Source organism: Falco cherrug, chromosome 9, assembly GCF_023634085.1.
Source record: "Falco cherrug isolate bFalChe1 chromosome 9, bFalChe1.pri, whole genome shotgun sequence".
Taxonomy (NCBI): domain Eukaryota; kingdom Metazoa; phylum Chordata; class Aves; order Falconiformes; family Falconidae; genus Falco; species Falco cherrug.
This window is the reverse complement of record NC_073705.1, coordinates 17,291,473-17,319,059: the sequence shown is the minus strand read 5'-3', so window position 1 is coordinate 17,319,059 and position 27,587 is coordinate 17,291,473. Positions and strand designations below refer to the sequence as shown.

The 27,587-nt window shown below is 41.6% G+C and overlaps 2 protein-coding genes across 5 annotated transcripts in view; one reads left to right on the top strand and one right to left on the bottom strand.

The window, feature by feature from the left end:
- GPR107 (G protein-coupled receptor 107) overlaps positions 1-16,635 on the bottom strand; it is a 36,732-nt gene extending 20,097 nt beyond the window's left edge. Inside the window, exons 1-13 of one of the 2 annotated variants that reach the window (XM_055721017.1) lie at positions 16,481-16,635; positions 11,378-11,503; positions 10,463-10,513; positions 10,113-10,201; positions 9,278-9,444; positions 7,474-7,508; positions 7,194-7,250; positions 6,271-6,381; positions 4,625-4,758; positions 3,619-3,694; positions 2,550-2,623; positions 1,868-1,985; positions 722-852 (exon numbers count right to left, since the gene is read on the bottom strand). In XM_055721017.1, the coding sequence (XP_055576992.1) occupies positions 722-852; positions 1,868-1,985; positions 2,550-2,623; positions 3,619-3,694; positions 4,625-4,758; positions 6,271-6,381; positions 7,194-7,250; positions 7,474-7,508; positions 9,278-9,444; positions 10,113-10,201; positions 10,463-10,513; positions 11,378-11,503; positions 16,481-16,585 (1,274 nt within the window). In that variant the 5' untranslated portion in view covers positions 16,586-16,635. The remainder of the gene's footprint in view (positions 1-721; positions 853-1,867; positions 1,986-2,549; positions 2,624-3,618; positions 3,695-4,624; positions 4,759-6,270; positions 6,382-7,193; positions 7,251-7,473; positions 7,509-9,277; positions 9,445-10,112; positions 10,202-10,462; positions 10,514-11,377; positions 11,504-16,480) is intronic. The other variant, XM_055721018.1, reaches the window with a different exon arrangement.
- Positions 16,636-16,780: 145 nt separating this feature from the next.
- The window catches only part of FNBP1 (formin binding protein 1), a 111,107-nt gene continuing 100,300 nt past the window's right edge, over positions 16,781-27,587 (top strand). The window contains exons 1-2 of one of the 3 annotated variants that reach the window (XM_055720998.1): positions 16,781-17,097; positions 17,571-17,635. Coding sequence is in view for 2 of the 3 variants with exons in the window: in XM_027802399.2 (XP_027658200.1) it covers positions 22,276-22,299 (24 nt within the window). In the remaining variant the exon portion in view is untranslated. Of the gene's footprint in view, positions 17,098-17,570; positions 17,636-21,990; positions 22,300-27,587 lie in introns of those variants that run through there. The other 2 variants (XM_027802399.2, XM_055720994.1) reach the window with 2 other exon arrangements.

The window sequence follows — 27,587 nt, the reverse complement described above, 5'->3', positions numbered from 1 at the left end:
TGGAGATACTAGAGAAAAAATAAGAATATTCTCTGTGCTAATCAAGGAGCCAGAAGCTCCTTCATATCCTCCTTTAAATCCAGCTGTTTATCCAATTAAGACTGAAATAAATTTACAAGATAAATGTTCTGACTAACCGGCAAAAAGCAACAATAGTATTTATCTGTATTTATCTGAATTATCAGCATTTTGGTTAAGTTTTATATAACCAACATTATTCCTTGCCAAGAAGAGTGGAAGGAAGGACAGGGAAATGCTCCCCTGGGATTATTTCTTCTAAACAGTCAAGCAAAAATGCTGCTACTCTGTTGGAAGGCAGCACTGATCTTAGTGCTATCATTTTAGAACTTTGCAACCTCAGGTTGAGGTTCCAACCTCAGACAGTAAAGAAAAATCCTGTTTCTCAATGTAAGAGTCAATGCTTCTGCAAAATTCTAAGCTTCAAAAGCATCTGTAGTCTGCACCACGCTGACCACAGTTAAATCACCACCCACCCCACTTGCTTTGGAAATGTTAAAGTAGGGATAAAGCACCTTCCACACCACAAGATTGAAGCATTAAAACTGTTACAGTTTAAAAAAGTTAATAGAATGCTTGACTCCAAAGTACTGACTTTTTTTGCTATGGCAGTACCTTTAGCTCTAACAGTCAATACCTATTAATTCAGAAAAAGCTCAAGGCGTCAGGGCTCAGAAACCACACCACACACACAGTGACTCACCATACCACTGGGAACAGGATGGCTCCACAACATAGCAAGTCCACCAGGAAGAGTATTTCTTTCCACAGTCCATATTCAGTTGTCCCCTCTTCTGTTGACTCTATGATAATGTATGCCACATTTGCCAGTACCTACAGGATGAAACATGCTTAATGGTTTCAGAAGCTTTCCAAGGTAATACTAGATTTAGGATGCTAATTCAGCAAAAGCTGTTCCACAGCTGCAGGAAGAGCCCATTCAGTAACACCAGTAATTCTTCCACAGCTCTACGTCAAGAAAGTTACATGTTCAGTAGTATCTTCACAGGATTTACAGAAGTAAGATTGATTGGAACTTATTTCTGCTGACATTTGGAAAGTAGTCCTCTGTTATATACTATGCTGAATCTACTGTATCAGTAGAGATAAAAAGAGCAAAATCTATTCATTAAAATACAGTAACAGGACTCCACATACACACACAGAGCAAACAGTTTAAATACTTTATTCTAAATTAAACCAATAATTCAAACTGGTCATTGACCACATTTTGTACTCCATACCTGAGCTCTGTAAGAGCCTCAAACACTAACTATATATTTCTGGTTTTGCAGCTGAGTAAGGGATTCCATCTGGAAAGGTAGAAAAACTGTTCTATCTACAACAACAAACAGAAGTGCTGCCCTCCTATGTTCTTCAGTTCCTGGAGTTGGAGACAAGCACTGATCACTTTGAACACACTCGGCAAGCTTCCCCCAGACCCAAACAGGCTTACAAGTATTCTTTTTCCCCACTTTTTTTTTTCTTAAGCTTCTTCAGTAAGCATTTCAGAAGTGACAAGTTTCATTTAATTTCTCAGCTCCGTAGTTCAGTACTGTTTGGCAGCCCAAATTTTGCCCCAGTGGGAATATACCTAACTTACAGCTAGTTGTTCATTTTCTGACACTATCTGACCACCATTATCTCATACTCAATACAGGGAGAAAAGTGGGGAAAAATCATAGAAGTAACTTCTGGCCCAGGAAATTGCAGCTCAACTTACATTCTAACCAACAGGCTTATACAAGCAGTATCTACGTGGTGTTTTGGGAAGTATTCACAGCCTTTTACAGTTTGCACAAGCAGCTCCCCCACAAGATGTTAAGTATTGACAGAGCTTAGTCCTCACCTGAAGTGGGATGACAATCATAAAAATTTTTTTGTCTTTATCCGACAGGATGTGCTTAATGAAAGCCCAGCCTGTGCCAATAAGAGCAATAGTGATAAACAGCAGAGCACCCTTCAGTCTGAAAGAGAAACAAATACTGTAGTGAGACACTTATCACATTTTCTCTTCTGTCCAGGTTCCCTCCTACAGTCAGTAAAGCCACAAATCCAAACAAATGCCTTGCTATTCATAATTTTGGCAAGTGCTTATCCTACAACAGTGAAGCAGATGTACTTGCTTACAACTGTGTATCACATAACAATATTGCACTTCATTCACAATTGTCAATATACAATCTTTTCCTGGGAGAGTCATCTATTCACTATCATGAACAGGAGACAACACTGGCAGCTGTACCCTCTTACCACTCACAGCAAGAGCAAATTAGATACTTGAATACTAATATGAACAAAGAAAAGCAAAGCATTTATCCTTTTACTCCTCCACCACACAAATGCCAATTCTCTGCAGCTGCCCTCTAAGTAGAGCCTTCCCCTTCACACAGGGCTGATTGCTGTCTCGTCATTCAGACCATAGTACCAAAGAATCAGCAATTTTCTAGTTTGCTCAGGAGGGGGGCAGCCCCACAGGGAATTCAATTCCAATGTTTGAATCCATCACATCAATCTTCTAACATACTTACAGGTGAGTGATGTAATAAACAACAGCCCAGCCTTCAATAGGAAATCCCTGAGAAGAAATGTAGTGATAGTCAATCTGGAAGCAGAAAATACGTTACTTTACAACCTGCTCATCCGCACCCCACCCTTGTCTTTAAAACAAGTCTGCTCAACAGCCACTTCAAGTTTCATTTTCCAACTGGCATTTACAAACTCAGCTCTGTAACATCTTAGAGATTACTTCCTCCCAACATATGCTAGTTTTGTTTAGCAACAATGAGGTCATTTCCATTTGCTGTATTTCCTAAGTGTTAGTGGACATATCTCACATCATCTACACCCTTCCCACACAGCTCCCACACCTAAACTATAGTTGAACAACTGCATTTGTAACCTATTTATTCATTCATTGTTCAAGTTCAGTTGCACTATGTAACTACAGACTTTCTAGTTTCACTGGAAACCTGACTCAGTTCATTAGACTCCAAAAATGTTTGTGGCAGTTATCCTATCACGAACGTGAAGGTGCAGGTCACAGCTGACACAGACAGTGAAGGATTAAACACTTGCCATTACCTTTAAGATCTTCTCTGCGGAAAGGCAAAGTCAATACCACCTAACAGAGACTTTATGTATTGAAACTGTTAAATCTTGTAACATTAGGTATGTTACAGCAGACTGTAATACTTCATCTACAGAAGTGCCCTTGAATTTTACAAGCATTCATCAAGGTTTCCATTTATCAACATTAATTGCAAGTCATGTGGCCGAAGCAGCACCATAGCTCAAGCTTTCAGGCCAGCCTCAGACGGTCAAAATACTAGAATTCATGGAACTCATTCAACCCTCATATGTGCTTGCTGCTTCACTACTTTAGGCCATGATCTCAATTGTATTTGTCAGAATTTGCTGATGAAAACTAAATCGCTTCCTCTGAACAGCTGCAGTTCAGTTCCAATGCTTAACTATGAAAGACACTTCTCCCTTCCTCACATTCCCCCCCATCCAAAGAAGATTTCTCTAAGAGCATGCCCTGGATTCCATGCTCCTAGCTCCTAGCTGAACAATTTAAGGCAGAGACATCATACATACCGCATGGAAGACTAAGGACAGAGATTTTGTGAAAGGGAGGGCTGCCATTAGCCAGTGAATCTTAAAGACATCATTTCTGGGAAGAAAGAAAGAAAAAAAAAAAAAAAAAGAGGAAGAGCATGAATTACAAGCCAGGAGTAAAAATTGCAGTTCTTAAGTGTATTTCTTTGAAACCTATAAATATCAAACAGTAACTCCCAGGGTGAGCTGACTATTACCATAAAAGGATTGCCTTTAATGTTGCAGCCGACGCTTTTGCAACACCCTGAACAACGTTTCAACTGTATGTTCTACAACTCTGATTTTTAATACTTAGGTTAATTTAAAATAGTATTTCATAGGAACTTCTTGCATATCTAGATCATAACTGTTAGAAAGTTTGCTAAACATAATTCAAACATGTATCACTTTGCCCTCTGGCGCCGCAATCACTACACCACACCACCAAGTGATCTCCAGACTACCAAATAATCTGATCACCAAATGAACTTCAGACTAAGAGGAAAAGCCAAAATGGAATCCTGGCTTCTGTTGCTATGCTTTAATTATTCAGAAGCATGGTTTTCAATTATGAATTCCTACCATTTTGACTATACTCAAGATGTTTATGGCTCTCCACTGCCATAAGCTGCCATTCTCCGTATGAAAAAAAAGATTACATCCAGTTTTTCTTGTTATTTGTTTTCAAATGGTGTTCTCCTTTTGTCATCAGCTACAGGAATTCCCTGTTTATTTCTTGCCACAATAAGTTTTCATATATACAGCACACAAAGAATTTCTTAACATAAGACAACTTTAGAACAGTGGTCTGGACGAATTATACTGACAGAAGTAGTTGTTGTCAACTATAAACTGTATTATTAGGCATACAATATTGAGACAGATTTGGAGTTTTAAGTGACTAAATCTGACTGTGAATTGGGCATAAGTAAGAGGAAGAATAAAAAAATAAAAATCAAACAAGGTGGGCCCACACTTCTCACTAACACCAGACTAGTCCACTTACCTACGTTTACGAAGTATGTGGATCCACACAGTCCCAGACAGGAAAAAGAAGATAGCCATGGAAATGTAAAGTTTTGGCAGTGGGATCTCACCCGCTGAGAGGTAGCTTTCAGGATTCTTTTCCGTAATTTCTATCTGAACATTAAAGTTGTGTTATATGTACAGGTGAAAAAACATCGTTAAAGCACTGAGTTAACAATTACAGTTCACAATTAAATTTGCTCATTTAAAAATCAGCTTTTCTGAGGTGGCAACTGTTATTAGACTCTTAAAGTAAAAATAAAAGCAACTCTTCATCCTCAAGAATCTCAAAACATTTTGCAAGATTACATCCACAACAATAATTTCCCTGAAAAACAGAAAAGAACAGAGGTTCCTTCCAGTGCTTCAGTTATGCAAGGTAGTTCAGAAAGGCAAAGTAATTTTCCCAAAGAATATTTGTTCTCTATATCAAACTCCAGAGTTTGCACACCTTTGATTCAGAAACAGTATCTAGCCCTTGTGTACACAAGCAAGTTTTTTTAGCACAGTCCCAATTTTAGACATGGAGAGTGTCATACATAGCTGAAAACCTCACTCTTAGGTTTACTACAGTGGATTTCTTCACCTGTCAAGAGAAAGGAAGCACTCTGCTGCAAGCCTATTACGTGACTGATAAAACAGATGTTTTATTTAACATCCTATTTATGCCCCTAAACAGCTTTGTTCTATGTGCTAGAACTTAATTAAAATAATGCATCAAGACTAGCTTGCAGTACTGAAACTGTCCTGCATCTCTCAATACAACCAAGCAGGTTAGTAATCTTGGTTTTCTTCTCCTTCCAATTTCTTCAGTGGGGCAAAGCAACAAACAGCAATTCAAAAACTTGGTCTTCTGGAACATACAACACAAGAAGCAGATTTAAAGTAGTCTAGTCTGAGTTAAGTTAGTGTTGCTAAGTTTTATCACCAACATGTTCCCTTGCAGTAGCATCAGCACAATTATGTACAAAGCAGTTCAGGGGGCTTATCTGGCTGAAGTTATCTCTGTCAATGAGAGGATTCACTACAGAATAGTTCACCATGTCAGCATGAGCACAGGAAAGAGAAAAGGGGAAGACTGAGCTGATAACACAGTCCGGCTCAAAAGAACACAGGAGCAAACCCTTGGATGTTAAAGGCAATATGTTGTAGCAAATGTCTTGCCTCTTTTAAGATGTGCACCTAACACTGTAAAAAATGCATCTTTAATTAGGCCAGAAAAAGCAAAACCACTGAATTCACAAATACCAACAATTTAGAATGCAGCAACAACCTTAACATCTGCCACTGTGTAAAAGAAAAAGTGGGTTTTGAGCGCAGCAAAACATGAACAGCTGTTTTAGTGCCCATCTCATTACAGCATCTAATCACAACTGTGTAGACTGAACCCAGCCCACATGCACTCTTCAGACTTCCAGGCATTTCTGCACAACTAGCATTTTAATTCTTAGTGTAGTTGCTTCCTTCAGAAAGGCCACTACAGAAATTAAATGTACAACTCAATCACTTCCCACCCCATGTATACACTCATGTACACTGTGCATTTGGTATACAATGCCAGAATTGAAAGCTGTATTATTTCAGTCTAAGTGAATGAGTTAATTGTACTTTAGAAGCTATACTCACATCAAGACTAAATAGCTGCTTATCATTAGTCGACCCATCCTTGCCAACACATTTATGGAAATACAGGCTGTAAAGACCTTCTTGGTTATCGGAGCTGATGTTAAAAAAAAACTGAAAGTAAGGAAAAGGAAGGTCAACATTCTTCTAATTCACAAGAGGGTTGCCCTGGTAAGAAGCCATCTCTACTGAAGCATAAAAAAGTCAGTCATTTAGGGTCAATTGTTTCCTTTCATCAAGCATACTGTTCTGAAGATACCAGTATATCTGCAAGTTTCAACAGAATTCCAGATGCAAAATCATTGCACCTATTTATGATTACACACTCTGGTAATCCCAAGACCTTTAGGTATTGTGTACAATTTAGTTCACCATAGAGAAAATACAGCAAGTGTTGTGTATTTAACATGGTGAAGCCTAGAATTTTGATCATACTTGCCCTAAAGCATAAGCAGCTATCATGTTCCTCCCCCAACCATACAAATTGTCATAGCTATGAAAATGAGATGTGTCACATAACAGAATTTAAAATGCATTTGTTTATAGTAATCAACAATCACAAGTGAACCAGTGTGCTGAAACAAAGTGCTAATCTGGTTTCATACAAAGCATCTTCAACTTCAGCGAGTCATCAGGTCACAGGTGTTTATTGTTAGGAATCTATATGCACTAGTTGCATCACAGTAAACTTAAAATATCTTAGCCTGTAAGCTTCAGCATATTGAGCAGAACTGCATCATACCAAATACTGTTTAAAACAGTTCCCACAACTTACAAACAAAGAGATTTACAGCACTTATTCTTAATGAGAGTCCACTTTAAAAACTTCCTGAGAGGCATCTATACCAGACTTTTACTTTTCACAAAGTAGCACGGTGAAGGAACTGTTGGCATGCACTGAGACTGGGCACTGACAGACACCTTACCTGAAAGGAAAAAGTTCCTCTGTCATTGTGAACTGGATGTTCTTGTTCTACTATGCTCTGTGAAAAGGAAAAGAGTCTTTTAGTTGTTTGGGTTTGTTTTTTTTTTAAGCAGGTGACTACCACATTTGGCTACACCATCCAGACAATCAAAACTGCATTCTATGGATCTACAGTGGAGGCTGAGAGCGATAGAATGTAACACTCTTCGCTTTCTAGCTATGCTTATGCTGGAATATTCCCCCAGGTTCTTTCTGACAGAGAACAGCAGATAGTTTCTTACCTGGGACGAGGTTGTACTTCGTTTGGACTTCTTATCTAGAGATAAAAGTATTAATGGTACATTTAGAGTGTTTGCATCTAGATATCCCCATAGACTACCACCCTTTTACACATTGCCAATACATTACTCAAATCTTCCTATACTCATCTGCATGGCAGTTTCCTAGATAACCATTAACAGAGATTCTTTCCCACTCTCTCCTTACTCACCCAGGACTCTTCCCACTGCTGGCATTCATCCGGAATGCATCCTCAGATGCCATGATAGGCTTCTTTATTACACCTTCTACAAATGTCTACCCAAGAATTCTTTCCAACCCCTCCAATTACAGCCACGCAGGAGGCGGATGACCTCCACCAGATGCAGGCTACAGCTATGACTTTTAATGTTATGACCGAGTACTGTTTATCTCCCTGACTAATCTTAATCTGGCCATTAATACATGGCCTGACAAACATAAGGAAGTCCTAATTAGCCCTGGGGAAGGGAAAAGTTCTCAGCTCTCTACTAAGCAAGGCCCCAGTAAAAACTCTAACAAACAAAAACAAAACAAAAAAACCCCAAAAGCATAGGCAACCTGCCAAGTCAGTATCTCTTCTGACACTTAAATTGACAGAAGACTTCAACAGAGCAGCATGCCAAGTTCACAGTTTCACTCCACTTCTACAAAAAGCTTTTCAAACATATGGTCATCCCATTCTACCAAGAAGCAAAAGTTCAAGCCTTCAGCTTTGCTTTTGGCTCTCACACCCCAGTGCGCTGCCAGTGTGCATGCTACACCTTTTAATGCAAGCAAAAGCAAACCCAGAGCTGTCAGATCAATTACCTTCTGTGTCATCCAGCTTCAGCTCTTAATTTGTTAGAGCAGATGTGCAAAATTTTCCACTGACATCAAAGCTTGTCAACATGACAGGCCAAGGCAGACTCAGACTACTTCAGATCAGACTGCTGAAGTATAAACTCTTCCAGGAAGGGTTAACATGAACTGTTTAGCACTAATCCCATCAGAGCTGAGATTATAAAATTGTTTTGTCTGCTAGTCTAGAAGCCAGACAAGGATTTGTGCATCCAAGAAAGGTTACTAGTATAGTTACTTCTCCATCCCCATAGCTTCTAAGTGACAGGCTAGATTTCAACTCTTTATATACATACCTACAAACTCATACAAACATTGGCTGGAAAGGACCTGCGGAGGTATTTAATCCAGCTTCTGACTCAAAGCATGCCTAGTATCAACAGCATATCACAGTGGCCCTGGTTTTGTTCAGTCAAGCGTTTAAAACTTCAAAGAGTGGAGGTTCTACAACTTCCCTAAGTGATCTACCACAATGCTGGGATACCTATTTAGGAAAGTCTTATTTCCCCTCCCAATATCCAATCTGAGCTACCCAAGATTGAATAAGGGGCAACAGCCACAGGCTGCATCGCATGCTACTACTAGAATAGCTTGCCATCATTGTCCTTCTAGCTTTCCTTCAGCTAGCTGTTGGTGTCTACCAAATTGCCCCTTAGCCTTCTTTTTGCTAGACAGAAGACAACCAGGTACCTCCAACCCCTCCCCACAGGTACTGTAGGTCTCCAACAGTCATGTTAGGTCTCTGCTGGATCAATGGAACTGGTTAACACAAATCACTGAGCAGGAGAGACTCCAGCCAAAAAGGTAGCTCTATGGACAGGTTTACACAAGACTGTGCATCAAGTTCTAGCCCAAGGGGGCCCCAGAATGTGATCACAACACTGCTGGATGTGTATCAATGAGGAACTAGCAGTGAGAGCACATATAGGTCAGGTTTAGCAGGCTTACCTTTACTGTTTGTATTTTGGTTGGTCTTTGCAGGATTTTTACCAGAATCACTGCTCTGTTCAGAAGGTTTTAGTGGCTTGGCATTTAAGGCAGTAACATTTTCCTCAGACGTGAATGAAATTTTAGGTAGCAAAGAAACAGCTTCTGCAGAGAACTGTACCTTCACACTAAACAAGAAATTGTTATACAAAAAGTGAATTAATATTCATAAAGAGGCTATCTGTCATAGCCTACATATATCAAATAAAGGAAAATCAACTTGTCTTGACTTGGCTTTTTTACCACAGAGAACCAGCGAGCACCAGATCATGACTCACAGCAGCCTGGCATTGAACTGATCACTGCAGGAGAAGTCAGGCTATACATTTACATGAAAGAGAAGGGCAACTGAAGAAAATCAGTTTTGGTAACCGGAGTCTCATTAGAAATTATGTTTCCACACAGTTACAGTTGTTCTTGCAAACAATAATAAAAGAAGAATACTACAGCCTTGAATTACCTATTTTATGAAGCATCTTCAAGATAAACAATAAAACAGCATATTCAGTGCAAAAGCTACAGAAGTGACCCAGGACTTCAAGTTCATGCCTTCAGCCCAATTAAGGTATGATTCTTTTGCCCTGTGTCCCCTTATCCCTCTGACATACAGCAATTATTCTTAGAATGCTTTATACTGCAGATTTTTTTCTTTCACCTCCCCTCAACTCTTATGTAACCCATTAAAAAATAATACATGCACAGCAGCTTTTCCAAGCCCTTCAAGAAATTTCATCAGTGTTACATTAACTTCAACTAGAGAAATAACTTTAAATTGTAGCGTACACAATTTACTCACACTTCAGTTTTGAAGTCCAGAAGTAAGATTATAACAGAGACATCTTGCTGTGGTTTCTTTTTCAAGACACAGTAATCCACTTCTTCATCCTGGTAATATAAGCAAAACATCTTTGAAGTGCCCTGCTGCTAAGAAATAGGTCATGTTCCCTCTCAGGTAGAGGTTACCATTCTCAGTCCAGCAAGTCATAAAATTGAATTATCCTTAATGATCTGCCCATATCTCAAGGCTCTCCCCCATCCCTGTGTTTTGTTTTTTTTTTTTTAACTGCTTCCAGCCATTCCTGGAGGAAGGTAGGCTATGAGATGCCCCCAGCTTAGAAAAAGCGAGCTCACATCTCTTACTCTTACCAGGTAAGTGGAGAACCCATCATTCCTTGTTCGATCCAAGCTGAAACCCACCTATGAGACAAAGGAAAAGCATCTGTCACATTAAAACAGCTCAGGTTCCCCTAGTATCAGAAGCTAAACTACCACTGAAAGAGTCAGATACTGCTCTTCAAATAAACTAACCTATGTTTAAGGCAGAATCCAGGTATTTTTTTTGTTGCCCAATGAGACAGAACAAGTTATTCAAATATAATAAACTTGCTGGCTCATCCACAACCACCAAGAATAGAATATATACTAATTCAAACCCGAACTAATCCAGAGTACCTTCTGTCCCTGAATCTTCTAACTTATTTCAGTATTTTTCCAGATGTTTTTGCTTGAAGAAAACATTTAATACTTCTACTAACAAGGAGGTTGAACTACACAAAATAACAGGGAGTCTTCTACCCTAGTATTTCAGTCTATTAAAATCACTAATATGCTATATAACACGTTATATATAGAGAGAGACAGAGAAAATACATATTCCTTACATATTCCTTATGTTTGTTATGTAGAGAGTCCTCTAAAAATAAGACAGTCACTGTTCTGGAAACCTACTGATATAATTATTACAAGATGCACTACAACACAACAGGACAACAATGTGAAAATCTCACATCACAGGACTGCTCAAGAAACCTATGTTCAATATAGGTTATAGATGTGTGCATCGAATTCATCAGAGGATCCAGGAAGTTAGTTTATCCTCAAAGCAGAATGTATAGTGCTCAAGGATAAATATCACAACGTACATATCCTCATAAACAGCTCATGATGGGGAACAAAGCCAATAGCACCACCAGTTAGGATCTGACACACCAAACAAGGCACCCAGTGCAAGGGCAGTTGCAAAGGAACCTTAATACAGTCATTGGACTCAAAGTAACTTACTGATAAGCTACTCTTGTCATCAAAGCCCACAGGTGGCTTCAATGAAAGGTTGCTAACATTGACTTTCATGAAACCATCCTTGAAGAAGCCAAAGGTATTCAGGTGCACTTTCTGCCTCACATCATCCTGCAAGAAAAGGAAAGAAAGTTTACAAGTCACATACACTGTCATCTGCATCAGGAGTCAAAGACGAAGCGAGGTAACAAGAGATCATCACTTAAGTAGTCACGCAAAACATCTATCTAATCATACCAGGGATATATTTCTTTAGGATACCTTCAGATATAACCAATTATTTCACTGGAATTGACCAACTCTTTCAATAACATGAACAGCAAGAACTTTAGACAAATGTCATTGCTAAATATCTGCTATGCTACTGAGAAATATGCAAGAAAAACATCTGGAAGAAATTCAATATCTGGCATCGCTGATTAAACAAAATATTGCTACCAAAAAAAAGAAGAAACCATAGACAAATCAAGATGACAGTACCTAGCATTAGACAATAGTTATCAGATCTTCAATGTTAGGCAGGGTGAATGTTTGGACAGTCTAACACCTAACACACTGGAAAACTATGTGCATGGTGTAGCTGAGAAATTTTAGGTAGTCCCATTCCTCCAAAAGATTTTCAGCAAGGCCTTGTGTCTTATAAGGAGGATAAATACCAAAAACTGGATGTGTGCGTTCAAACAGAATTACTTGGATTCCTTTGTCTAACAGGAAAATCATTATCCCCTCCTCTGCTCCGAGTCTTAGTTGCAAAACAATTTACTTCATCTTAGTCTGGTAAGGAGATGGTAGCATTGCTTGCTACCATGCCTTGCTCAGCTGATAAAGGTTCAGGTGAACTTTTTTTTCTCTAAAAAAGTGCATCATGAAGAACCTCAAATGAAAAGTAATATACATTACATACAGCTGCCACATCAGATGAGGAAAGGTCACATCTCTGTTACTTTGCACTCATAAATCAATAAATAAGGTATGAAGCTGGACCCTCAAACCTACTGGCTCATGAATTGGAAGAAAAGCAGAAACATAGCAACAAAAATTAAAAAGCAAGTGTAAAATGTGATTCAAAGCACCTTCACAAGTTGTCACTAAAAATAAGAACATTGTTTCTTCTAGGAAGATCAACAGAATAAGCAGAGAAGTCAGCTCCTAAAGGCAAACAAACAGTTTTGGATAGAGTGCTGGAAGACTGAGGTAAGAGTTGTAGAAGTACAGTAAGTTCTCTCTCTTTCTTTACCCACAGTATTAATTTTGACATCTCTGCATAAAACTTTCCTGATGCATCACTCACTGTAATAGCAGGACACCAATTCTGACACAACTAACCTGTAATCTAGCTGTAATAAGATCACCCTAATAGAATCAAGTTAACCTGGCCAATAGTCAGATGGTTCCCGTAATAGTCAGAAGAAAAAAATGCTAGTGACACACAGCTCACAGCAGATGCTTTGTTTAGAGTATTACAGCTGTGCTGTCTTTGGGTTCCAGGTCACTTAATGTGCTTGAAACAAGAGCCTGTCTGCTGCTTTAACACTGCTTTCAATATAATTTCCCAGTCAGAATGGAAGATTAATATTAGCTTTTTACATAGCATATCATACATATTTAACCACACCTGGACAGATAAGCATTTGTCTGGGTGATTAGGTAGAGAGGAATATGAAGGGGAGATACTGTGTCATCCAGCCACAAGGTGTTTTGCATCTTGCGAACATGACCAGACAAGCTGCTTAATTCAGAGTACTTGCAAAAGCTATTCAGTTCCAATTAAAATTAATTTATTCTGCCAGTTTACTAGTATGATACCCACCAACAAAAGATAATTACTATATAACATACACACTTGCCTCCCTGGTTTTATTTCAGCTTTGAGTGTTTAGCTTACAGATTTAGTTCACAAATCCCTCAGCTTTACATGATCACACACACAGTCACCAGTTGCCACAAAGCAAAACCACACTCTCCAAGAGCATCTACTGCTCCACACATTGACAGCTTAAAGATACTGAACTACTAATAATTGCCTCAGCTCTCACAAGAAGTTTAACAGGTTGGAAGAATCCAGCTTTTACTTATAATCACTCAAATGCTGACTTCAAAAACATTCACTTGTAAGTTTACCACACAGGTGCAAACGCATACAAATGAATACTTAAGCATCTGAGTTGTTAGCATACACATTATTTTAATTTTCATAGGATGCATGTAACTATTAAGCCTGCCCCTGAAACTCATCACCAACAGGGTAACAGTCAAACCAACACAATAAGTTCTCAGTCTACTTCCATAAAAATCTTTTCCACTTCTTCCATTCCTTCAGGATAAAAGTTTGTCCTGCAACATTTGAATAAGATTACAAGAAAGTGGTTTCCAAGATCCTGGGGCCCAGAACAGGCAGAAAAATATTCTTTTAATATTTTACCCAAAATATACTTGGGATCACACTCTAAGTGAAGTGAAAGTTTCAACAGCGAGTGCATACTTTTACATGGAATGAATGTTATTCTTTAAGACTACTAGCAAGACTTATAATTTGTGTAAGATGAAATTAATTATTGTGAAAAGTATTTACAACTTCAGCAATTGAAACCTCAGACCTACCAATATTAAAATGCCACAAGTCTTTACAAACAACCACTGAAAAATAACATCTTCTAAATAATAATGTAACATGAAACTGCAATCTTGACAGTATCATAAGATAGGAGAGATCTTGCTTCCCCTTTTGGAAAACAGTTAATTAGAAAGATAACTCACTTTAATCAAAGACTAACACCACAGGTACTACACAGTGTTGCCAGTTGAATAGTTTCTCTTGAAACCAGTACATTCGGCTACTTGCTAGCAACTGTGTGGCTGACGAAGTCCTCATTTAGACTGACTTTCTCATTCTCTGAGACAGTTTGCCATTGCATTATGCAAAACAAGGCTTCAATATTATAGCGTTCAACTGTTAAGACATGAAAAAACTTATTTTTGGTCAAGAGAAACCTCCAACTACCAGCTACTTTTGGAACCTTCTGAAAACTGTTTCCATCAGTCTTCTATAACTAATTTTTGCAAGTGTGTTGTTTTTTTGGTTTTTGTTTTTAAACATACCTCGTTAAACTGATGAAGCTGGTAACAACTGCTACTAAGGAAGATAGACTAACCTTGTCAAAGGAGACTAACAGCAAGATTCAAACAAATCATTTTTCTAACTCAGAAAAAAACCTATCATTTTGCATGCTTTTATAAAGATAAAAAGTTATTTTCAGAACAGGAAACCACTCAGACTGTGGTTTGCTTTTCTGGTAACAAAAAAAGCTTCACCTTAGCACACTAATTACAAAGATACAAGAATGAGGCTATACTAAGTTAAGCAGTAACAGCTCGTTTGAGGAAATCCAGTATCAAACTCACACAAAGCCGTGGTCTTTCGCCTAGCACAGTGTCAAAACACACTTACAAGCAGGGAGCCAATGGCAAGAACATGAGACGGGAGATTTCACTGTGAAAGGGTACGGTTGTTGGAGCCTGATGTTTACACAAACACTGTAGCAACCAATGAAGTAGAAAAGGAATGACTATGCTCTAACAGTAAAGCTCATGTGTATACAGGAGGCAGACAAAGACACATTAATGCACTTTTACTTGCCACAGTTCTTGGTAGCACTTTGGTACCTACAAAACTAAAACCATACCCCACTTCGAATGTGAAGATCAGCAAACATAATTTAGTAATTGAGCCAGGTAGTTAAGAGACTTGCTAATAGGAACTAAGAGCTATAATGTTTGCTGCTGAGAACATTTGCTGGAGGCCTGTTTGAAAGTTTCTTACATAAAGGAAAATTATCACCCTAGGATAAATTCTTACAGCACTCAACTGTTGGTCAGAAATTTCTCAAAACAATAACATAACCAGGAAAATCCTCCTAATTTATTGCTTCACAGACAAGTTTACTGAACAACATTCGCATGGTTGCACATAGTTAGACAGCTATGTAGTCTGCAGAACTCCCTACAAACAAGTCATGAACATCCACTGTATCCCAAAGGCTAAAGGGGAGCTCCTGCCAAGTTTTGGCACTCTCCCTAAACTGCTACAAGAATGCAGTAATGCTGGTCCCAGTCATCTACCACTTTATTAACTTCTTCCAACATATCTATTGGCCAAGTATTGCATGTTGTTGACAGCAGGAACAAAATTCACAAACTCATTCTGAAAACTGCAGAGGGCTTCAAGAACTATATACAAGCCCTTAAAAAGCATCATCCCAAGCACACAGTTCCTCTATCACATAACATCTGCGCAGCTTTTCACTTAAAGCACAACAGACAGCAGCACTGCAAAGCCACAGATCTTCAATACGATCTGCACCACTTCCCATCAACAACGCTAAATAACTAGTTTTTGTCAAGTATAGGCACAGGACGACAGAACACTCTTTCAAAGCACAAGGAATCCATCAAACCTAAATAGAGAGCTGTCAGCATCAATACCTTCTTCTGCCTCTAGTGATCACTTGATTAGCGCAAAGAAACTACATCTGGAAGGCCAATAGGACAGCCCCACAATCTTTCAGAGTCGAATGATAGTGATTGAGACAGGAAGATTACTGCAAAGCACCGATTAAAAGCAAAAGCAACCCCAAACACCCTTCAGCAATCTCCCCCAGCTCACATTCAACCCTCTCTTACCACAAAGAGCTTTCTGCCTTGCTTTTAACAGGACGCGAAGCATTTGCACGTTTAAACCACTACAGTTCTGAAGCCCCTTCACACGCTTTCCCCACGGCTAAGAAACAGACGACCAGAAAAAGCAGGCATGGGGGCTAACAGGATGCAAAGGAGGGAAGGGAAAACAACGGGTAACGCAAAACACTGAGAGGCCCAGGGAGGCTAAGGCGCAGGGGGAGAGTCTAATGAGAAGCAAAGAGGAGAAGGGCGAAGCAGCGGGACAAAGCTGGAGACGTAGGGAGGAGAGCCCCGACCCGCGGGAGACGGGCAGGGCCAGGCCAGCCCCGCCGCTCTCCTCAAGCGACCCGGACGGCGCCCCATGCGGCCGAGGACCGAGCCAGCAGGTACCGGGGGCGGCGAAGGCCTTACTTTGAGAGTGAGATGATGGACGCGAGCGCCGGCCGGGCCCGCCCAGAGCAGCGCCAGCACTACCGCCACCCGCAACAGAGCAACCGTAGCGCCGCGGGCCGCCATGTTTATTCCAGCATCCGCATCCTCTTCCCGCGCCACTTCCGGGGTCAAGGGGCGGGAGCACGTAGGCGCGCGGGGGCGGGGCAGCCCCTCGCCTCTGCCCCCGACGCTCGCCCCCTGTTGCCGGCGTGTGGAGGCTTCGCGGCCCTTTTCCCTCCCTCCGGGGGCCTTCCGGGCCCCACCGGGCCGCCCCGCCGGCCCCCTCAGTGAGCGCCGGGACAGCGGCTGGGGCCTAGTGGCGGGCTCGCCTTCGGCCGGCGGCCCTCGCTGCTCCCACAGCGGAGCGCTGGCCCGCGGGAGCCCTAGAGCCTGCCCAGCCCAGCGCTTGTGGTGGTGCTTAGCGAGGCCCTGGGTTAGGGCGAGGCGACACGGGGCGGCACTGCCCCCGGGCGAAGGCCTGAGCCCTTCCTGCCCCAGCTCTCAGCCAGGCAGCACGGTTCATGGGGAGGTGGGTTGTTGCTTCCAGCTCAGCCGTGGATCGGCCGGTCAGTTTCAGCTTCTTCCTGGGAGCTATGGTGAGAGCAAGTGTCTGAGCATCAGGTAGTCCAAACAACTGGAAAACCGCCTTTCTGTTTAAAGCTGCATTTGAAGTATTAATTTTAAGTATCACTCACACGGGCACAAAAAGTAACAAAACAAAGGGCTTTCTGCTTTCCTATGGGAATAGTTTCGCAGCTATTGAACTACTTGAAACTTGTCACTGTAGTCCCACTTCAAAATGAAAGCAGATTGGGCCTGGCTTCCATGGCTTCACTGTTGCTCAAACTGAATAACACAAGAAGCAAGCTGAACATGAACAGCAGCAATTAAAATGGCTTTTAGGGTAACACGTTGCTTAGAAAAAACTAACCAAACAAATAAAAAAAACCCCAAACACACCCAACCACTATGCAATGGGAAGCCATCAATGTAAATAAATGTAATTTTTCAGTAGAGAATTCTATGCTGTCAGCTCCTGGAGCTCAAACATTCTGATTTTTCCTTTCAGTGTATGGAGTAACAGCTGTGCAAGTTTCTTCATCTAGAACCAGATAAACGACTGCATTGGACCACGTGAGTAAAGTGCAAGTGAGGGTGAAAAGGCAGAGAAAAATCAGTAGTCTTGACCTTTACATTAGCAAAATTATGTAGAATGTTCCATCTTTGTAAAGACGTGATTCAGATGTTACTGTATATTTCTTTTTACAATTTCATTTCTCTTTTATACACTTGGGTAATAAAATAAACACAGAAATCTCGTCATCAGCCAGAGAAACCCTAGACTGGTACCAGAAAATATCTGGAAGCAAAACCAAAAATGGATCTGTGTTTTCCTAGCAGGATTCTTTCTCTAGGCAGTAACGGGTGCGTGCCGCTAGATGTCCTGTCAGCACTGGGCCACGCAGGGCGCCACGGGGCGTGAATGCCTATGGAACTGCAAACAGCAGCCCATTTATTCTGAAAAGATAACTGGTCCAGATATTTTCTTGGAATTAATTTTTTTTTAATGTTGTAATTATTTTAATTCCCGTGCACAGACCACCTGGGAAACATAGAGACTTTTGACTCCTGAGAAATAGCTGCTTGCAACCACAGCTGCAGCACGGGCTTTCGTGTCTTGCTCCCCTACTATGTTATCAGGCACACTTTGACTCCTTCAGTGGTCAAATAGCAGGAAGCTTTCCCTTGTAATTCTGGGGACTGGTTCGTCTGAAAAGCCTCTCTCAGTCTGAAGGTGCTTCCTCATAGCAATCAGGGTTTTTTTTATGCCACAGACCAGAAACTGCCTGAAGATACCTTTTTTTTCATGTAACTCTCGAACTATTAATTGTAGTAACTGTAAGTTCCTCAATTACCTAGACTAAATAATCTCAAAACCAGAATTTATAACACGTTTCCTTTCTTTGGCTCTGCCTTTTTGTAAGAATTTGTACATTTAAAGAGGTCTGTACTTAAATTTACATCTCCATCAATATGCAAACTGGCTGCTGTCTGTAATGAATATGCTACAACAGCAGCCCTCATCATTACATTGACATATTTCATTGTAGTTTCCAGACGAGATTCATCTTGCTCTGACTGTGCTGTTCCTAGCACATACACTTATCCTTAGCTGTGGTTAAACACACTTAGCCTGGTTATCTTTTTCCTTTACCTCTTGGTTGTCCTCAAGCACCTAATTAGAACCCTTCACAGATTTATATATTTTTTTTAATAGTGCATCATGGGCAGCTATTGACATTGCATGGAAGGTATCTGCAGTGTCAGAAAAATGTTGGCATAGGAACAGCCTGCAGGTACACCTCAGTACAGAGCAAAACCAGATTGAGTGTCCATCTGTTAACATAGTCCATGAGCAAAGGTATTGGCTCATTGTGGAGCAGCAAGGGCTGGCTGTTCTCTGAGGGACATGGAATTGGGAGATAAGCATCATAACAGAGACAACGGGGCAGAAGCCTCACCATTCAGGGTCCAGTCCCACAATCCTCAAGCAAGGTGAGTGGAGTAGGCTGAGGGATGGCAGCTGTGGTGAGAGTTCAGGTCATCAGGCAAACTTGTAGCAATGTGAGAGGGTCAAGGCTGAAGTTCTTAACTACTTGCAGAAGCAAATATGCAGTTCAGGTGGTGGTAACTAAGGTCAGCCACAGTCTAACAATGTCTGGACAGGTCCACAAGGATGAGGCAGGTCTGAGATAAGGGCAGATACGAGCCAGGCTCCATATTTGCAGGATCTATAGCTGTGGCCAAGCTGGAGATCAGTAACCCCTACAACGTTGCCCACAGACAGAGCCCTTAGGCCAAAGCCTAAGCGGGGCTCTCGTCCATGGGAAGGGGGTGTGGGTAGAGGCCACAGATGAGACTGGCCAGGGCTGTTAAGGTTTATCAGGTCTTAATTAGGCCCCTCTGGGCCCTGATGGTGCATTTGAAGAGAACTGAAGTCCAATAGTGTGTGTGGGAATGATCTGTCTAAGCGTTGGAACAGCAGAAAGGAAACAGCTGTGATGGCCTTAGGGAAAGGTGTGTCCTCTTCCTTTTCTGGTGCTGTTTCAGTCTCAGCCTGTGAGAGGTTACAAGCAACATCCACGCTGCTTATCATGGACATGGATGATCTGAGTAGAATTATAAAACTAAAAGGGAAGCAGCTGCAAGGGTGATAACTGGGGGGTGAGGGGCGCAGGAGAGTAGATCCTCTTCCTGTTGTATCTTGGAAGCTCCGAATGCTTCTATGTGTTCTAAAAATTGTGATTTTTCTTACTTGACATGAGTAAACAAACGCAGAGAAAAGGGCTTAGATTGAATTGTAGTTTAGGAATTTAGTTTCTCTTTTTTAAATACTGTCTGAATCGTTTAGCAGCTGACCTGGCTGTTTTCAACTGGCATTGGGCTTTCTTGAACAAAGTACCTGGCCTTCTAAAAAGGGAATTTCTTCCACTTGTGTTTAGGACCTTTCTCTGGGAGCGTTCTGAATCATAACAACAAGCGAGGTAAACACAGAGAATTTATGGGAATAGGCCGATATCTAGATAACAGATCTGCATTGTCCTGTTGTCAGTGTGGCTGAGGAAGAACTCCTACCAGCTTCTGTGTTGCTCAGATTTGGATTGTGCAAATTAAGTAAAGAAGTGCTAGATCATATAACTTCTAAATGTAATTTTGGATTGTTCTTTTGAGGCTGGGACCTACTGAGCCTTCCAGCATCTACTCGAGCATAAACAGCTCTTAATGCTCCCACTGCTGTTAATCACATTAGTAATTAGGGACCAACCAAGCTGCAGGCCCTGCTGTTTTGGGTACTGTACAAATGAAAGTAATAATGTAAGTGACAGTCTCTGTCTTGGAGAGTTTCAGGCTAAAGATGGTCAAAGATTGGAGAAAGTCCCATCCTAGAAATATCTGGAATTAATTTTATTTAGTGTTTGTCTTGAACCTCTTCCCCACAAATTTTAATAACTTTTCATAGCTTTTTGCATGGTTTATTCTAATGTACCACCATAATACAAAACTTGCGTTTCTTGCCTTTATCTTCTGGAACTGGTGAAGCATTTCTGTCTTTCAATGCGGACAGATTTCCCTGCCAGTGCTGGTGTAACAGGTTTGCCTTGTTCCCCTCCCAGCCCTTTGTGCAAAAGCAAATTCCACAGCAAACTTACCTCAGATGATGCTAGTGCTGCTTTCTGTTTGGTCTCTGTGCATTCTTTTTATTCAAGTGTTTATGGAGTAAGCTCTCCAAAAGTCATGATGCAACTGTGTTGTCAGGTTTTCCAATGTGTTCTGGACAGATATGGGTCCAAGGACAGCAGGCTTTTGTGCCTTTTCTCTGGGAGGCCCTATGAAGATTGTGGTTGTGCTTTAGGCAGCATGGCAGGCTCAGGTATTTAAATATGTTGGCAGTAGCAGGAAGAAGTACTCCGTAAAATGAGTTGAACAATGTGTCTCTTGGTTGTTATGAAGTCAGTCCTTAAAAGTAGTAACTTTTAATGAGCAACAAAAGTTCTGTTCTCTGTCTCTCTTCAAAGGCAGGTGTGTGAGGATGGCGTTGTAGGCTTATGTTCGAATAAATTGACCTAGGATAAAAATAAATGCAATTGTGTTATTAACGTAACACTTGCCTTCATTGTTGTTCTAAATGTTGGAGTTGCTTACTAAGTTCTTCTTTTCTTGTCCTTTCTTATGTAGGGTAACAGCCAAGCACCAGTGAAAGAAGTGCATTAATCTAAAGGAAATAACATTTGTTGTAGCAGCTGGTCAATTTTTGTCTTGCATCAAAAGGGTCCCGACCCTCTATAAACAGATACATCTTTCCTCAGATGAATAAATGCACTTCTCCCACCCCCAAGTAAATCTTTTTTGAAGAGGTGCAGCAATAAATAGATCAGTCTAAAGCTCTTTTTACATCTATTGTAGCCAGAAAACAGGCTGTATGTAAAATCAGATTAAGCCACATAGCTCAAATAAATGCTGTTACAGAGGAAGACCCGCACAAAATAAATCTTACTGCCCTGCCAAGGAAATAGGCCATTTTCTACAAGGCCTGCATAACTGCTACAATAACCCGCGTTTGTGCAAAAGCAGATAAATTGGGTTATTTTTCTGTTCGCTCGTTGAGGTGATAGGTGGTGGACTCAGTATTCCCGGAGCTGGGTTTTTGGGGGTTTTTTTTTGGGTGGTAGCGGTGTATAGATGTGTTTGGGCAGCCGACTTTGAAGAAGTGAGCCCTTGCAGTTTTCAGGGCGTAGGCTTCCTCCTCTAGGGCGGTTGCCCCCGCGCAAATGTTCAAAACGGGAATTGCTTCCGCAAAGCCCCACGTCGCTGGGGGCGAGGGCGAGGTGACGCGAGGCCGGGCCGGACAGCGATCCCGGCGGGCCGGGCCGGACAGCGATCCCGGCGGGCCCGCCCGTCCTGGCGCTGCTGCGGGGCTGCCGCGGGGCTGCCGCGCCGCCTGACTGCGCCTGCGCGCTGCCGTGCCTCGCGCCGCGGGCCGCGCCTGCGCAGTGCGCCGGAGCTGTCAACCGCCCCCCCTTCGGGCCATTTTGCGGCGCGATGAGGCGCGAGCGGTGGTGAGCAGTGTCCGTTTGCGTCCCGCTCCTCTCCGTGTCCGCTTCACCCCGCCGGGGCCCGGCCTGCCGTGCGTGGGGAACCGAAGGGAAGGAAGCCCGGCCAGGGGGCAGACAGACCTGCCGAGCGCCCTTCTCCCGCCCCTCAGCGCCGGAGCCATGAGCTGGGGCACGGAGCTGTGGGTGAGTGGGTGAGGTGAGGGGGGAAGAGTGGGGCCGCTGTTGCGGCGGTTACCGCGGAGCGCCGCGCCCGCCCCGTGTCATAACGGTCGGCGCGGGGGGCTGGGGCTGGCCGTGCGGGGCACGGCGCGGCGGGCGGCTCGGCCCGGGGGCGGCTCTCCCCGCCGCGGCCCCCCCTGCTCCGGAAACTTTCGTGCAGACCCCGCGGGGTAGGCCCCGCGCAGGGTGGGCCCTTGTGGTTTTTTCCTTCAGTGAAACCGAAAAAAAAAAAAAAATCCGTGTAACAGCACGAACAGCGGCCGCTGCTGTAGAGCGGAGGGAGGCTTTCGGTCGAGGAGCGGGCTGGGTTTTGTGTGTGTCTTCTGCGAGAGGCTGGAGAGAGGAGAGGTGCCGGGGTGGGTTTGTGTGTAGGGGCTCCCATTTCAGGAGAGGGGGCTACAGAGAAGAAAAGCCAGATGATAACCTTTCGTTGAGGTTAAGGGGCTTCTCTCCACGTTTGTTTTGATGGACGGAGACTTTTATTAGAAGAGTCTTCTGTTGTGCGTAAATAAGTATGTCTTAAGGGTGGGGAGGGTTTTTAGGTATGAAGCTCCTTGGCTGTTTTTGGAGTGAACCTGGAAAGTATAAATGCATTGGGTTTACGATGGAACATTACTAGAAAACATTGAACTGTTTAAAGGGATGAAAAGTGGGCAACAGTGTTTTGAAACGGTCCCTTGCTAATCTGAGAAAATAAGGGTAGGCAGTTAAAAGAAATCTGGAAAGGCAAGAGAGATATACATGTTCGGTCACAAAGGACGTGGTGCAGCCATGTTTGGCAGTGTGATGGTGGAGCATGGAGCAAAACCTGTTACTGAGGCTTGTAATAGTGGACAGGAGACTGTGCAAGCGGTTGTTAATTAAATGGTGGGACATTAAAAAGCTTTGGATAAATCTGTGCTCGGGGCGTGGATAGGGACAGCAGCAACAGTGTTTTGAATGGAGAAGTCAAGAATGAGTGGCAGAGGGTTGTCTGGACTGCAGAGCACTGCTCCTGTATTCATCTGTTTGTGGCCACTAACCAGTGTGAGCTAAGATGTAAACATAGCTAAGCTTTTAAACTGTCTCTGTATAGAAATGGTTATTTTAGATGTGTTAGTTGCTGTCCTTTCTGCATGCGCTGCTGGCCTGTTCTGGTAGACAGTTAATTAAGTATCCTGTTTTACTGTGACATTGTAGTCACAATATAGCTAGATTTGGTTAGAACTAGACAGTGAATTAGGGAGCAAATGCCTACTGAAAGAGGTTATTGTGGTATGTCTGCATGCTCCAGAGAAAGAAAGGTGATACATACTGATGAAATATTGTAGTGATGCTGTATTGATTCATTAATATATAAACAGCTCTGCTGCATGGGTATGTTTCTGGGAAAATCTACAGTTGATTCCTTTTTCTGTGTCTTGGATGCTTTGGGGGGAGATGAGATAGTTTGGGTGGAATTAAAGTAAGAGCCAGTACAACAATTTTGTGACACAGGAAAATAAATTCTGAAATTTCAAGATGAGCTTAGTCATTTTTGCATTCTTAAAAGTATGTAAACGATACTGAGATGTTTCTGCACAAGAACAGTGGTAGCAGAGTAGTAATAAATTGTTGCTTATGTTTTATGCAATATTTGCAGATATGTGTGCAGTCATATATCTGTCTTTTGTAAGAGTTACAAACTGCTTTTGTAACGTTTTTCCCCCTGAAAATTTTGTTGGTGAAATTAATGTCTTCAGCTGCAGCAAAATATTATTTTTCATGTCTGCACTGTAGTACTTTGAGAAGTGTAGCAGGTTACTGAGGAAAAGGGTTAGATCAACAGATTATTCTAGATACAAAGTCGGTAAGGGTTACTTTATTTTAAATTGGGTAGAGCTTTGAAAACGCATCAGTTTCCAGTGCTCTGGGTATTTAGGCCAAAACACTGTTTTTTCCATGTTCTGCCTTTCACTGGGAAAGGAAACCACACAAACAACCTGTATTTAATGTATGCTACTGCCTTTTGTTGATCATGGCATGCCTTTTTTTTTTTTTTTTAAAATGAAATTAAATTTCCACTTACCTTAGAGCTTAGTGTTTGTTTTAAGTAGTTGGGGAATGGGTGTTTAGGAATAGGTGTTGTAAGCAACAAATGCCAGTTCTACAATGTGACTGGTATGTGCTTTGATGCAAATTTGATGGACTGAAAGGTAAGGCAGTAACCAATGTTTCCAACTGTAGTTTAGAAATTTGAAATTTGCTAGAAATTTGAACATTGTGTGATCAGGCTTGACTTGGACACTGTACCTCTGATGTGCTGATCTACCAGACTGGATGTGTGTTCGTGATTCACCCCTTTACATGTAACAAATGAGAAGTAAAATCGAGCTTGCTTTTCACAGCATGTAGAATGTTAATGTGCATGGATTTATGTAGAATTTCTTTTCGTTCGGGCGGGGAGCTGGTTGCAGAAAGCCTCATACTTCAGAAGCAAAAAAATCCCCTTGACAATGTGTAAGTTATTCCCAAGACAGACTTTTATCCTTGTGCTGTGAGTGTATTCTGTGCCTCTGGCTTGCGAGTCCTACTGCAGAGTTCCTGTTGATATTTCACTTGAATCTAGACATCTGGGTTTTGTCTTTAGATTAGCCCTGTGAGTGTAAATCAACCCATAACCAGCAGAATTATTAGAGGTGCTAATGCAGCATTTATATCATGTATGAGGCTAAATGCTTGGGATAATGAGATCGTCTGGGGTCTCTGAGCAATCTAGTGTTACAGGGCAAAATCTGAAGGTCTCATGTAACAGTCTTGAGTTTCCTGTGTGTAAGCAGGCTGTACAGGGTAGCAGTGGCTGTTCTGTGCAGTTTGTCAGTCTACCCAACCCCTGCAGAAGTCTTTCCGCCTGTTAGAATCGAAACATTCAGGAGCCTGGAGGAAGGAGCAGAATGTGAAGGACAAAGTACAGTTATAGGACTGACCATTTTGGTTTTTTCACCCCAGCTCAAGAGTACCATTAAGGCTTAACAGATAGGAGGATATGGTGGATACTTACTTCATGTCTGAGTCATGAAATTGGCAATGTTTTCTAAATACTAAGCTAATGTAAGTGGTAAGTAAAGATTATGTGTACTTTACTACTTATGTGTAGAGACCCAACTTGTACCTTCAGTTAACTACACTTTGGGGACGATAGGCTGTAAAAGTGTACTCAGATATCTTTCCCCCTTCTCTTGGGCAATGGGGAAGAATGTAGAGCATGGCACATACAGCTATGCTGAAGGGTGCTTTAGGTGGTAAAATACTAGTGTGCGCTACTCTTCCCACCAGTGTCCTTTTGTGTGGTATGGAGCTCTTAAAGCAAGTGGTAGGAATTACATAGTAAACTGAACTAAAACTAACCTCAGCACTTTGGTCCTTGTCTTTTGAGTGGAAAAGGCTGTGGCTGCATGGTTGTTACAGTGAAGGGAATGAATTTGGATGTGTTTTGGTACAGTATGTAGTTTGGGAAAGCTACATATAATTTGTGGTTAAGTGGTCCAGGAAGCACTGGACTCTTCAGAATGCTGTCATACAGCATGGCAAGTGCAAGCGGTAAAGTGATTAAATGTGGCAAGATTCATCTTTTTGTTATGGATGTTTCCGAGGTGCAGATGCTGTGCATTTGTTGCTGGGTTTCTTTTTCCACGTTCAATGGAAAGTTTTAAAAAAAGACTGGGGAGGAAGGTCATTTAACCTAATTTTTCTTTGGCTTTTGTGAAAAGCTGGGTGTCTGCTAACAGGTTTCACTGCTCTTTCAGCCTGTGAGAAGGTGAATATTCTGTATTTGCAAAGGACTTAATTTGCTGCCCTTATGCAAGGAGCTCTGTTGGCCAATTCCTCTCATAACTGATACTTTAGGGAGCATGCCTTTTGTTTGTAGAGCGTTCTAGTGTGCTTTAGTATGAAAAAATACAATTTGTGGATATGGTTATTTTTGCCTTATAAAGTTAATTCCACTTAAGTGTGAATTACCATTAAACTTTATTGTTTAGGAAATTATTATTTTCAGTCATAGTAATTTATTAATTCACAGTATTAAAACAAACGGGATTCTTGTAGAACCTGTTCTCTTAATGCATCTTCATTGTCAAATGATGAAACGTGAGTGCAACTTTGAGAACTTGAAGGCCACACATGCTGTCTGTAATTGATAAATAATTACTTTTCAGTACCTGTGTCTTTCATCTGCAGAATTTTTGTTTAAACAGCTGTAATATTGCATTTCTCAAATTTGAGTACAGTATTGTTCTTCAATAGTGTTTATAATGTATGGGTGATGCATATAGTGGTGACTCATATTTGGAAACCATCTGGAGTACCTAGGTGATTTTGACCTTGCTGGCTTTACACAGTGGTGTTATCTGGGCACAGCAGTCAAATGTGACCTTAAATGAAGGCTCTGTTCTTGTAGTCTTGTTCCCTATAAGAGGATCTGCAGAGCTGAATCTAGGCTTGATGTATTGATTCTTCTCTTAAGCCAACATCCAGTTTTATTTTACGCACTGCTATAGTTGATTGTGTACAATAGAAATCTGTGTGTGTCATCCCACCCATCCCATTCTCGCACCTACCAACCCCCTACCCCGCAGTTCTTTGGTGTTGGGTGTTAACTGTAACCCTCCAAAACTGAAAGGAAAAGGAGATGGTTTCTGGTGGGACAAGGATACAGATTAGAAATATTCAGTCTTGCATGCTAAGTTCTAATTAGGAGTTGAGAGTTTCCATTATGTAAGGTAATGGGCCTAACCTTTGAAGGTAAGTGGATGAATTATTTGCATCTTGGAAAATCTTCTGTAGTGATGGCAAATGCTCTTCTGAAAAGTGTGCTTTATTGTGAATTGTCGCAACTCATTCAGACAGCTTGTGAATTGTCGCAACTCATTCAGACAGCTCCTAGAGGCAGAGCTATATACCCCTGAGCCCTTTCTCTTTGTATTTAGTAGAACCTTGGCTTCTATTTAGCAACATGTTAAAACATCTCTATACGTTTATATATAGAGGCTGGAATTTCATCCACAAAAATATACTCCCAGAGTAAAGCACCCTAAAAGCAAATACAGTGAGAGATTGAAGAAGGAAAAAAAAAAGAAAAGCTGAGACGTCAGGAATAAGTGCATCATATTTATAATTGTGGCTTAGTTATTCTAAGGCTCTTGGTAAAAGTTGTATAGAGAGTGCTGGAGATGGGCATGTCAAACCACAATACACTTTTCATTAGCTAAGTATTCTGCATAGTTATTTGGACG